The sequence below is a fragment of the Gymnoscopelus microlampas genome, assembly GCF_963454915.1.
Source record: "Gymnoscopelus microlampas genome assembly, chromosome: 7".
NCBI lineage: Eukaryota > Metazoa > Chordata > Actinopteri > Myctophiformes > Myctophidae > Gymnoscopelus > Gymnoscopelus microlampas.
The window spans coordinates 28,130,961-28,144,417 of NC_139944.1; the positions used below are offsets into that span (position 1 = coordinate 28,130,961).

General features: G+C 42.8%; 1 protein-coding gene across 9 annotated transcripts in view; it reads right to left on the reverse strand.

Moving 5' to 3' along the window:
- The window catches only part of plekha6 (pleckstrin homology domain containing, family A member 6), a 68,480-nt gene that overhangs the window by 11,724 nt on the left and 43,299 nt on the right, over nucleotides 1-13,457 (reverse strand). For all 9 annotated transcript variants that reach the window (XM_084063262.1, XM_084063257.1, XM_084063258.1 and 6 more), the window contains 9 exons: nucleotides 11,788-11,859; nucleotides 11,249-11,329; nucleotides 10,858-11,007; nucleotides 10,184-10,279; nucleotides 8,721-8,832; nucleotides 8,218-8,357; nucleotides 3,910-3,985; nucleotides 3,146-3,249; nucleotides 311-454 (listed from right to left, as the gene is read on the reverse strand). In XM_084063262.1, coding sequence (XP_083919388.1) covers nucleotides 311-454; nucleotides 3,146-3,249; nucleotides 3,910-3,985; nucleotides 8,218-8,357; nucleotides 8,721-8,832; nucleotides 10,184-10,279; nucleotides 10,858-11,007; nucleotides 11,249-11,329; nucleotides 11,788-11,859 — 975 coding nt within the window. The remainder of the gene's footprint in view (nucleotides 1-310; nucleotides 455-3,145; nucleotides 3,250-3,909; nucleotides 3,986-8,217; nucleotides 8,358-8,720; nucleotides 8,833-10,183; nucleotides 10,280-10,857; nucleotides 11,008-11,248; nucleotides 11,330-11,787; nucleotides 11,860-13,457) is intronic.

Here is a 13,457-nt window from a genome sequence, read left to right on the forward strand (position 1 = left end):
ATGTTGTATAATGTCTTCCAAGTTTTCGCACGCAGGCCCGCACGCACGCACACACGCACACAAACCATAACATGCTTGTCGTCAGCTTGTTTCAAAGTATGTTTATGTATGTCTTGCATTATTGCGAGACATACATTGCATAATTACCCCTTTACCAGTTCTTCAGCAGGAATTGTGCTTTTTGAACTGTTTGTAAGTTAGAGCTGGAAAGAATGTACTGGGATCTGTAATGTTGCATAATAATTATAGGATAATAGATACAAAGCATTCAATCCACATTCACAATTGTGTTGAAGCTGGTCTAACGTACCACTTTGTAATTGGTGGACAGGTTCAGACTGCGCCTCTTGTCCCTCACAGAGCTGCTCTGGTTTCTACGGATGCGTTCATTCTGCTCCTCTACGCTCATCTTCGACTTCGCCTCCGCTGGGAAGACTGCACTCTTTGGGCGCTCCTAGAACAAACATATTTTAAATGTTAAAAATGTCATTCAACTGTGTTAACCATTTAAGTCCAATAATAATATTATTGACATATTATGTCTTCATACGAGGCTGAAAACAAGCTCACAACTCGCCGCATCGTGACCCATTGTGTAAATGAATTGCCTCCACGGGACCATTTGTTAAACTACTATACTATGAGATACTGGTGTGCAGTCATACAGAAGCAGACCAGTGTAATATCTCATGGTATAAAGCGACCTTGAGAGTGTTATTGCGATTATACTGTGCCACAGTTTAATTTTCAATATTTATGATTGGATGACAAGACAAAGATGGGACAAGCTTCTGAGTTTAAGTTTAATTCTATTCCACGTGGGATAAAAGGTTGATTTTGCCCATTTGGGGTATTTCTAAGTGCCGGATGTTCATCAGTTTTTCTGCTCAAAAATGTAATTAAAACTAATTTGTTCAAAGCCAATAGATTTGACTCGGTCGTTATAATACAGTAAGGGCTGCTGTTGGTTTCATTTATGACAGCTGCCGGACGCTGCTAAGTTACCATTATAATAAGATAAACAAGACGGAGTGATACTTTTATAGAGATGTGGAGTGCTGTTAATGGAAGACAACACCACTCAATAGAATGCCTCTCAGCCAATCAAAAAGGAATGTTGGAACTAGCTCGTCCAGTGATTAAGCATTTATCCTTGATGGGGGTGATTACATAGTCATAACGCAATGTCTCAAAAGGAAAAGTAACTGTGAAACTTAAAAAGAAAATACCATGCCATCTCAATTTGTATCATCTATATCAGTGGTTCCCAAACTTTTTAACTCGAGACCCAAGAGAACGTTGCCCATCTGATATTTTCACTACTTCTTAATTGTGTTTTTTTTTTTTATTATTAAAGGAATTTATTTAAAATTCTGTTGAAAAATGTTTGTATTTAAATTTTCAGAAAATGCATTGTTTTCTTTTTAATTAATAATAATAAAACTAATTAGTAAACGAAAAAAGGGATATTTACTCCTGACCCATGCAAATGTGTCTGTGACCCAAAAATGGGCCCCGACCCAGTGTTTGGGAAACACTGATCTAAATTGTGCACAGCATTGTGCTTGGGAGTTAAAGGACTGGGAGAGACATGGCAAAGCCCTGTGGTCAAGACAAAGGCCTGTAGGTGAAGGCAAGTACCTGTACTGTACAGTAGGTCAATGCGAAGGCCTGTAGATCAGGCCCTTGTACAAACTGCCTGGGTAATTGATTGCCCCCCGAGGCTTAAGCTAACAGTTACTGTTACATTGGTTTTACAGGATCTCCCTAAAAAATAAATCAAACAGACAGCTGCAGTTGATTCAGAACCCTGCTGCTCGAGTCCTCAGTAAGACCAAGAAAATGTATCATGCTATATTACTAGGTTGTCAGATCTTGAACCACTTGAACCCTAGCGTACAGTACCAGGGCATGTCATAATAGATGAACATCCTGAGAAAATAGCAAATCTACAAGTTCACAATTAGTTATGTTGCGATGCCTTGTGAGCTCGTAGATCCAGATTTTTTGGCACAGAGACTTGGTGTAGAGGGAAAAAGAGGAGGGGGCCAAGGATAGACCCCTGGGGGATCCCAGTCAACAAAGCATATATAGGGTTTAGGTGGTTAAACTTGCTCCCTGTCTGTCAAAGAATTGATTTCAAAATACTACTATTGGTTTATAAAGCACTGAATGGTTTAGGGTCTAAATACATTTCTGATCTTGTGCTACATTAACCATGAACCTCTCAGGAATCAGACACTAAAGCGTTCAGTTTTTATGCACAACATATCTTGAACAAAACACCCCAGAAAACTGCAGGTCTGCTACAACTCTAACTATTTGTTTTCTCAAAGTTTTTAAGCACTTTAAATTGCACTGTTGAAATGTGCCATACAGATAAATTAGCCTTGCCATATCATTTAATAGTTTTATGATGTGTTGTGTTCATGTTGTGTTAACATTCAAGTTATGCCGTTCATTAATTATTTTTCACTAAACTATCTCAGGTCCTACAGGGAACTGTCAAGCTAACGGAGGAGAGGGGAGTGAATAAGGCAAACGGGAAATGCTGGCCTGTACTAGTAGTACTGGCATGGTTTTCACTTCAGTCAAAACTTTGAAAAGCGAGGCAAATGCAATTTTCAAGGATCACCTTGATCCTGTGGTGAGGCAGTTCATCCTGAGACGTATGGCCTATCATTGAAAAACATGACAATGATGGATGCTATGAAAACCTCAAAATGATGGATTTTTGTGTGATGAATATCAATGCATTTGACCAGTTCACCCGTTCTAGTGTTGACCTTAACTACCCGATTAGATGCCCATGTGGAAAAGCTTGCGTCAGGCTGACGAATAGAGCTCTGAATACACATATGGCTGAACATAAGCGTGCCATCTGCAATGGTAACTTGGACCAACGCCAGATCTTTCGGTCTGATGCGGATCCTGATTTTGGAATTTTGGAGAGTCCAAGATCACAGATTACTGATGTTTTGACTGATATTTAGTATAAAAACAAATTATGTGTGGTTGTTGTCACAAAATCCCAAGACACACCTGGACTTGTTTCATGGCTCAGCACACCGTTTGGGAGCCACTGCTTTAGAGGATAATGAATTGCGGTACATTCTTGACATGCCTTTACTGTAGGTTCACCTACCCGTGAAATACCATTTGGCATCTTGCCATTGCGGCGGGTGACCCCGTCAAAAGTGCAATCTGGTTCATCAGTGGGCGACTTCGTCCTTGGAGGAACAATGCCAACTACGCAGGTACACAAAAGACAGAAAATTTCAGACCATGGGGAAGAAGATTAGGTGTACACACCTCTGTGAATAGGAATTAAACATCTCGTTCCCAAAGTAATTTGATTTGATGTGTTATAATTGTGTTATAATTACGGATCACATAATTATACGCATGATGGATATAATCACAAGCACTATGAGTTTAGTTATTCTTATTTAAAATAAAACATTTTGTACAACGGATGAGCTTTCCACAAGTCAACTAGTGGTCCCCCGTTCAGTAGGTGTGCAAAGGGTTAATCGAACTAATCAATTTAATCGATAAAACAAATGCTGTTTATTTAATAAAATAATCAATTAATAATTAATTCCTATTTTGGGCATGTTATTATAAGTGAAAAGTTTGAAAATTTGTCAAAAATAGAGAAAATAGCACATCTACAATCTCGCAACGCGTTATTTTCAAAATTCTTGCATGACACCGTTGTGTACCAAAGTATAAAACAACACTCAAGTGTTAATCGATTCATTGATATATACATTTAAACAATTGTTGATGTTTTTTTAACCTGCCTCTCAATTATTCGACTAATCGAAAAAGTAATCGATATAATAACCTCTAAGAAAATAATGGATAGTTGTAGTCCTAGCATTCAGCAGCGGTCAAATGCTGTACCTTTATTCATGTTGGACAGTCTTTCTTGTTCCTGCTCCTGCACTTCGTTGGCATTTGGCCGTTCTCCATACTTGTGCTGCAACACAGAGAAGCCACTGTCATCCAGTCCAAATTAAACATCCTCGCAGGAAGGATCAGGAAGGGTCAGTTCACACTGACACTGGAACCCAGAATGCATTGGAGTGGTTCTCAAACCTTTTAATTTCAAGGACCCCCATAACTCTGTGAGCATCCAAATGGAACCAAATGCTCTCAGAGTTACAGACCTGTGAGGGTCCATTTGAAACCCTGTCAAGGAACCCTGTGGGACCCCACTTTGAGAACAACTGCATTAGATAATGTGGATACAAATGATAAGATCAGGGAGTTTCTTTTATTTCTCCATATGCCTTTACAAAGAACAAATGTTTCGGCTATCCAGCCTTCGTCAGTGTGTCGTCACACTGACGAAGGCTGGATAGCCGAAACGTTTGTTCTTTGTAAAGGCATATGGAGAAATAAAAGAAACTCCCTGATCTTGCCACTCTGAGTGCGACCCTTCACTTGATTGCCAAATATCATTGTTTTAAGAGGACAGTCAGAGCACTGTGGTAAGAAAAGGTTTATCGATAGAAATTATTATTTAACACAATTAACTCATTTGAACCCAGAATGAATTAGATCAGTGGTTCACACACTTTTTAATTTCAAGGACCCCCATAACTCTCAGTTATTTAGACCCCCCCCCCCCCCCAAGGAACCCTGAGGGTCCCTGGACCCCACTTTGAGAACCACTGCATTCGATCATTTGGATAGCAATGATAAGCTTAGGTTAACCACATGAACCCTGGCGTCCCTAATTCTGGGCATCTTGTAATAAGTGGTAAAGTAAAGACAAAAATAACCGATCTACAAGCTTGCGACATGAGGTTGTAGATTGGCTATTTTCGGTGAAGAGATGTGGAATGTGGAGAGAGAGAGAAAAGGAGGGGATCAAGTATAAACCCCTGGGGGACGCCGGCCGGGTCAATGAAGAATATGGGGTTTAAGTGGCTAAAATAAACTCATGCCATAGCTAGCAGCATCCCTATTATTGATAAAGCAGATTCGTACAGTCTACATGACAGACACAGATGCTAGCAAGACCACATCACTACACAGATGCACATGAGCATGGTGGAAAAGACATGTCATTGTGGGGAATTCCACACCTCTGGGCTTCGTTGTATCGTTGGTTGAAAAGAGTGCTACCTGTACTAAAAAAGAGTGCTACCTCTAAGCTAGACAGTGCATTTGCATCCACAAGCACTTAAAAAGATTCACAGCCATTTTGTTAGTGATGTTTTGCACAGCTTGATATTTGTTGGTGACCGGGTAGTCAACAAAACACAAGACTCCAACATACTGTCTCTTTACTGTAGATTTTGATCAGGAAATGAAGGTGTTTTAAATGCAAGAGTTAGAAAAAGATGTGCCTGATTAGTTTGGAAACGGAATGACTGAGTCAAGGCCTTTAACCACTTAAGCCCTGGTAATTTAAAAATGTTTTTCTTTTTTGTAATAGAAAAGTAAAACAAATATAATAATTTGTTGAAAATAGCCAATCTACAAGTTCACAACACAGCCCAAATAGGGATGCCATGGGGTTGAAGTGGTTAAGGTGTTAGAGCCATCCAAAAACTACAGTAGGTAGACGTGGCGCTGCCCGCCTCTGGAACTGGAAGTGCTTTGGGAACGCAAAAACACACACAGATGGAGATGAGAGACTGTATAGGTGATGACAGGACAGAATGGAGCATTGATGAAAGGATTATGTAGGATCTGTTTTAACTTTGGACACTATTGTAATGGCTCGGGGGTAGGAGGAGGGGGGGACGGGGGTTGAGGATGGTGTTTCAACAACATTGGAGGCAGGGGTTCCCTCCACGTCTCTAAATACCTTTCTGCCGTGAGACTCTTCATCAAGGTAACCGTCACCAAAGCCCAAGCTGCGTAGCCAGGCGGCACTGTCAAAGGGCAGGGGAGGGACGGAGGGAGGGAAGGTCGGGGAGGATTCCAGAGGGTAATAGGATTTGGGAAGTGGGGGGCGCGGCGGGCCCATTTCCTAAAGTCATTGGGAGGGAGGGAGCGAGGGAGGGAGGGAGGGAGGGAAAGAGAGAAGGACAAGGAGGGCAGGAGGTGGAAGGAGGACGAGGAGGAAGAGAGAGCGCTGTGCGTCAGGAGGAGTGACAACAAGCCAGGCAGAGTGCAGAGCAGAGAGGAATCATGGGGACGATTTTTTTGTGTGGAATGGTGCACTGACCTCCCCGTTGGTGGTCAGGGGTGAAAGGTCACGGCGCCTAATGAAATGCTTGGTCTGATAGTATGCATGAGGACATTTCCACATTAATGTGCTGACAACTTTATGACCATTATTCCTTTAGTTCATCTATCTGTTTTAAATAATCAATTATTACATGGTTATTTAGTCACTTCAACGTTGAATGTCAAATGTTAGATAAATAAATTGACATGCTTCTTTCTAAGCAGAGCTGGCTGTAGACAAGAAGGTAAGGCAACCAAAGCTAAGTTGAGGTCAACTAATGAGCAATGATTAAGTACAGCACATGTCTTCCTACAGTAGAAGAACTTAATTTGCTTTTCCGTAACGCTCGCAATCTAGAGGTTAATGCACATGATGATCCTGTGCTGTCACACTTCATGAAAAACAAGCATGCAGCAACAACAGGGCTCTAAAAACCAAATGACTAATGTGAACTCCTAAAACATTTAATTGAGTTTAAAAGCCGATGGTCAACAGTAGAATGTCCCTTTCCTCAAAAAAGTACATAAGGGAACCTAACTAAACCCCAGCCGCAGCCTATCATATATAGGTCTCCCTTCCTGAATCAATTGCCATAAAGCTGTAATTGAATCAGGCAAGAGCACATGAATGGACTGTATGCTTGCTCTGTTCAGAAAGATAGATGTTGGAGATAGGTGCCGTTTCTTTATTTTGAAAAATAAAAACAAAAATGAAAATCCCCAGAGGCAGTGAGGATCATGTGGTGACCCCGGAGCAATCCAAGAAAAGAAAGGTCACTTACGAGGCAGATAAGAATCTTTTGGAGTCTCGACAGCTAATTAACCTTTCTTTAAATTAGTTGCTCAATGTCTCCACACCAGCAGACCAAAAGGACGCCAAATAGTAACGTTCTGCATGGGACATTTTTGTTTTAATTAACTCACTTAAAAAGATGTTTGACTTGGGGTAGCTGTCTCTGGATTTAAACAAAATAACGTACCAATATTAATTGATTTACAAATGTCTGACATGCTGGACCACAAGGGTCAAGTACAAATGGGTGGATATTCATTACATCATTATAAGGTCATGTCGGTTTAAAGATGGGTCTGCATCAATATTCCACCAGAGGTCATACAGGGTGAAATTGATTGTGGTACCAGGCAGTTATTACCACCACCAAACTGAACATTAGGGTAAGACAGAGGCCGGATTCGTGCACACACACGTGACTGGGCCTGTGACGGTAACCGGCGATGATACTCTGTAGTGGCTGCCCGAATATGTGTTCTTTCCAGTGTCGGTGTATAGAGGTTTGAAGAATCATTAAAAGACAACAGGCTACCCTCATAAGCGTCTTGGAGCTGTAGGAGCTGCGCTTTGGGGACAGAAGAACGCCTGTTGTGAGGCAGGTACCTCCGTACCGTAGGAGGTGGGTGACGGTCTGGGTAAACGTCTTTTCGATAGCCAATCATGGCTTGCTGCCTGAGTGTGTTTGAGGTCGCTTGACTGAGTGCCTGACTGGCAGCATGGGTTTGATTTGTATGTGAATACTGACTGTATAATTTGAAGTCATGTGAAGAGACCCGGGGTTGTCTGGTCTGTCCTGCAGCCCTTGTTTTGACTGGATTTAAACATAGGTCAAATGTTGGTCTGATTGTAGGGTAGGGGTAACGGTCTTCCTCCTCTTCTACAGGCTCCAGTTTCTCTAAGGAATCTCTGAGGACTTGTTGGAAGGTATTAGCGGGCCAAGAAAAGGTATGAGGGTCTACTGGGAATGTTTGGTTGTCTTTAGTATTAGTAGTGTAGGACATTACATGGTCTGTATGGAGGCATGGGTCATGCCCCCTGTAGCTCTTGGGCCTAAGTTTGACATCAGGTTTGGGGTCCGGTTCCAAACGGGGGTCTATCCACGATTTGGGACGAGCTCTGGGACTGGGCCTTCTACGGGACTCTGCACTGGTACTAAAGTCAGCGAGGGTATAAATGCATGGTTCTAGGCTGGTGTTGGGGTAAAACCCCGGCTGGATGCGTCCCGTGCTTACCTCCGGGCCCAGCTGTTTGGTGGGGGAAGGCTGCGTAGCAGGCATTGGGGAGAAGGGGCTGAGCGGGCTGGTGAGGCTTACTGAGCTCAGGGGACTGGCTGGACTATTGGTGCTAAAGGAGCCTGGTGCACCGCCGACCACTGTAAGACACAAAAACAGATGGACAGAGAAGAAAAAAGTGCTATAGTTATAACATTATAGGATTTATATATTATTATTAATAATAATAATAATAATAATTAATTATTATCCATATCATTATTATTATTCTAACCCCCCCCCCCCCACACACACACACACACACACACAATTTTCCAAAAATGTCTTGGACTTTTGAATTCCCTGCCCAAAAGGAGAAGAAAATCAAGTGGTGCGTGGGTTGCTTGTGTGTGTGTGTGTGTGTGTGTGTGTGTGTGTGTGTGTGTGTGTGTGTGTGTGTGTGTGTGTGTGTGTGTGTGTGTGTGTGTGTGTGTGTGTGTGTGTGTGTGTGTGTGTGTGTGTACCTCTGTGCTTGGCTGTGTCAGTGCCTCTGGATGAATTACTCTTGTGCAATCCCTCCAGCACATCTTGGACCCGCCAGAATTCCTTCTGGATGTGCCTGTGCACTAACTCACTCTGTAGCAAGCCAGGAGAGAGAGAGAGAGAGACAGAGAGAAAGAGAGAGAGAGGGAGAGAGAGAGAGAGAGAGAGAGAGAGAGAGAGAGAGAGAGAGAGAGAGAGAGAGAGAGAGAGAGAGAGGAGGGTGTGTGTAATAAGTCAGTAAACATCTTCATAAGAAAAGGGGAGTTACCAGGACATACAGTAGTCATATCATTACTCCTGTGAGGAGATTGTATAACGGGGTCAGGGTCACTATGCCCTGACACCCATGACCATTGTCAATGACGAGGGTCATTGATTTGTTCATAAGTTGCACTCCTTGAGTGTAACCTTAAAAGTCCCTTCAAAAGAATCTCAATTCAATAGAAAAGAGGCTGTCTACATTATGTCTGGACATCATCATCTGGTAGAAATTGTGAGGTACATTTGTCACTCATCCATACTTCCTTCCTAACTGCTGCCAAAGTTGCAAGTTTTTGGCAACTGTCAAGCACAGAGCCTTGATAAATGACTGCTCAGCTTTTGTCTCATAGCTCAGAACCCACAGATACACAGTGCATTTGGCAACAGGCCCCTGTCCCCTGTGTACGTTGCAGACTGGCTCTCATTTAGACAAACACGCACTTTTTATCTGTTACGTGTGTATAACTCTATGCTGAGCTAGCGGCACGGAGGAGCAACAGGAGCAAATTACTCACTGCCCTCCAACACACAGGGGAGCATCTTGGGCGGTCCTTCCTGCCGGTGGCCATTACAAGTGGCTTCATAACAAGGCCAACAGCACTTCTTCCCCATCTTTGAATGAATGCTTAGAGCCTTCTCACCCACTCTGTTGCCCTTGCCCATGGACTACTGCGCTGGTGCCCAAACAATGGGTCCCATTTATATGGGTTTGCGAGTAAATATCCCCTTTTTTTGTGTTGCCTATATTTTCTTTTTATTTCAAAAGATTTTCAAAAATGTAAAAGAAAAAAAAAAGAAAGACAGGTCAGTCCCTATAGGTCTTCAAGTCTATTTACAGTATGCCGTCTTTATTGATAAATGATTGCAAATTTTACCTTCACGTCTATAGTACGTCTGTAGTTCCACATATTGATGGCCACTATGCACTATGCACCTGACCTGTCTAGCTGCAGAAGGCCAGGTCATCTTTATAATCTCTTTTATATTATTTTGTCACCCTTTTTGTTATAGTGGTACTACTTCTCTTTGACATGTTCTCTACCCATACCTGTATCTTTGTTTCATTCTTACTGCGGTGCTGCTATGACAACTGAATTGCCCTCAGGATGAATAAAGGTCTGTGTATCTATGCTGTGTGACCTTTTTTGGGGTCGCTATGCAGATGAGAAGCCATTCGTTGTACCTGTCCTCCTGCGTTAAGTTGCTCCCAGAGGTCTCCGTGGATGGCATTGGCCTCGTCCTCCAGTGCTTCAAACTCCATACGTGATGTGGTTAAAGCCTGGGGGCAATACAAGGACATGCAAGCAAAGTTGCGGATAACCTTTTTAAAGAATAACATTTAAAGAATAACATGCTGCAGTCACATACTGTAGAAATCTAGTGCTGCAGTGGCCTCTACAGGTTGAAAACGTTCCAACTAGATTGCACTGCGGGACACAACTGGGCATACCCCAAATATGATGTAACAGTCCTGTTCAAGGACTTTCAATCTTTTGTATCCCTGTAGAAATGTGACAATGATATGATTTATGCCAAGAAAGGCAACCAGAGAGGCCATATTAAAATACATTTCCAGGATTTCAGCATAGTCATAGTTAATATGGTTCAAAGTTGAACCGTATTAAATATGTTTCTGTCGTTCAGCTTTGCCAAAAGTGGTGCAAGTATCTTGGAGATGGCAAATAATGATAAGATTAAACAACATTGGAACCCCTGCTGAAACTGGGCCATTTCAGCAGACAAGGATAGGATCGACGGGATAGAGACAACACTAAGTGAAACTTAAATGTGTGTGTAAGTAAAACTGCTATAGTGCATGCCAATGTATAGGATATGCACAGGACTTAAGACTCTTACGCTGGAGGCCTGAGAGAGCTCTCCTCTGATATTGATCAGCTGGTTCTGTAATGTCTCTTTCTTCAGCTGTAGTTTGTCCATGGCCAGAGGCTGATTGTGGTACAGCTCCATCTCCTGATGTGTGGCCACCAGTGCCCCCTCTAGGCTGTCCTGAGAACAACAGATGCACAGTAACAATCGTTTGAGGAGGTGAGGTGCACAATGTTTTTACATGACCAGTGAAAATCCAGGTATAGATTATCTATGTGCTCTCTCTCTCCCTCTCTCTCTCTCTCTCTCTGAAAACGATACCCTAAACTTACCATTATTAATGCCAGCATTGTTAATTAAGCATTATGAGATGTATTTATCAAAAGAGGAAACCAACATGCTTGTGGATAGTGTGTAGTACCTTGTCCATTCTGAGTCTGTGGACCACAGCCTCCTGGTCCTTCACAATCCTGTTCTGCTCACAGAGTCGGCCCAAGATTTTCTAAAGGGTGGGGTTGGGGGTAAGGGACACGTGGTAGAGACAGAGGGAGTCATGTATTGTTCACGCAATGAGGCACAAAATCAACGGGAGATGGAAATAAGTCAGGAATTAAGCTGCTGAAGAATGTGTGCGTGTGTGTGTGTGTGTGTGTGTGTGTGTGTGTGTGTGTGTGTGTGTGTGTGTGTGCGTGCGTGCGTGTTCTGTGTGCGTGCGTGTGTGCATAGTCTTAAGCGGGTGTCTTAAGCGGGTGTCATGATAAACTCATTAGAACGTACACATCATGGAAAAGTTTTGAAATTTGAATTTTTCACACTAAAGAATAAAAGAGTGGGGGGAATTAGGGGTGTATCGTGTATGTGTACTTGTGTATGTTTTGTTGCGTGTGTGTGTGTGTGTGTGGGGGGGGGGGGGGGGGGGTATCTGTGCAAATGATGTGTTATCCTCTGCACTGTACTTACACTGGTCTCGATTTCATTGAGTTTGAGAGTTGGATGGAGCTCCCTGCTGTACACATCGTGGAAGGGAGGCACCTGTGAAAATAAGAGTCAAACACAGTCATGCAATATACGAGCTTACTGCTCCGGCTGGGAGAAACTAAGCATTCACTATATTAAGAAGTCGTTCATTATTCTGAGACATGTTTGGGGAAACACATCTGTTCACCCGTTAACCAACAAACCCACTGCCAGTGAAGTAATGATCATACTGCCGTTAACTATCAGAAATGACTTTGCTGGCCGAGGTTGTTTTCTATGCATAAAAACATAACAATTTTGTAGCCACAATGGAATTATTATAGATTTTTATTGTTACACTCAAGAGGGCTACAGTATGCTGTTCATGCCTCAGAATAAGGAACAGTGTTTGATGCAGCATTTCAAATAATGCCAGTGTGGTTTTCAGTGCATACAGCCGTAGCTTAAAAAAAGAGAAAAAAAAGAAAACATTTTCTTTTGTTCATTAGAGATTTGGTACTCGGTACCACCAAAGAATAGGGCAAACAAGCCACATCAGCACAATACCTTCCTACACGTTTCCAAACACACACGTTATCAAACACATGTATATCTTAATCGTACCAAAGAACAAATTCAGATGATGAAATAAATTATGAATGCCACTATGTTCATGGAAACGATCTTAAGAACACTTTAAGATGAAATCTTATAATATGCATGTTTAGTGAATGAGGTTGAATGTGTGGGCATCGCTGCTATCGGAATGTAACTCGGACTGAGTCAACAGCGCAGCCATCGTTCCGACAGCGCGGCTCGCCGTGGGCACTGGCTTCAGCTATGGCCTTAGGGCGCGCCTCACAGGGCTCAAACTCGTTTCTGTCGCCCACCAGCCTTGATTTTCTCCCACCACCAACACCACTTCTCTCAAGGTCCCAGTTCTCCGGATACCCAGTGATGGCCTTATCTCTACAACATGCCGTGAAGAGAGAGAGAAAGAATTGGGCAGATCCCTGTACTGTGGTGTTACTGCAGACAGGCTCACCATGAAATGTCAGACAGCAAAATAATGAGTCTTCAGAGTCCTCAAATGCACACAGGCCTTACGGTTACTGACAGATCATGTTCTTGCATGAGCTGCGTCTACATTACAGTACGTGGCGTGGGCACTCGATGATGTGATCAACAGTGAGCGGGTAATGCAGCGTGGAGAAGCCACCCACCCTCCACTTGTTGCACCGTGGACACCCTGCTTACAGAGTGACTGTTTGACAGTCAAACTGTACAATGTGTCCTCTGGCAGCCAATATATCTTAACTATAGTAGGCCTACATGACCCCCTGCGTCCCTATTCTGGGGTGAACATTTGGCAAAAATAGCCGACGTACAAGCTTGTAAATCGGCTATTTTGGGCAAAGATGTTTGGTTTAGGGGGAAAAAAGGAAGGGGCCTCGTATGGTCCCCTGGAGGAGTCCAGTCAATGATGTATAAGGTTTAAGTTTAAAGGGACACTATCATGCTTCTGATGTGGATTTCAGTTATTTGTTGGTGGCTAACATGGTCTCAGTGGCCTTGCGATTAGAATGTCCGCCCTGAGATTGAAAGGTGCTTCCAAAGGAAGGCTACTTACTTACTACCGTAGTCTAGAGATACAATAATCGGCCTGGCACACC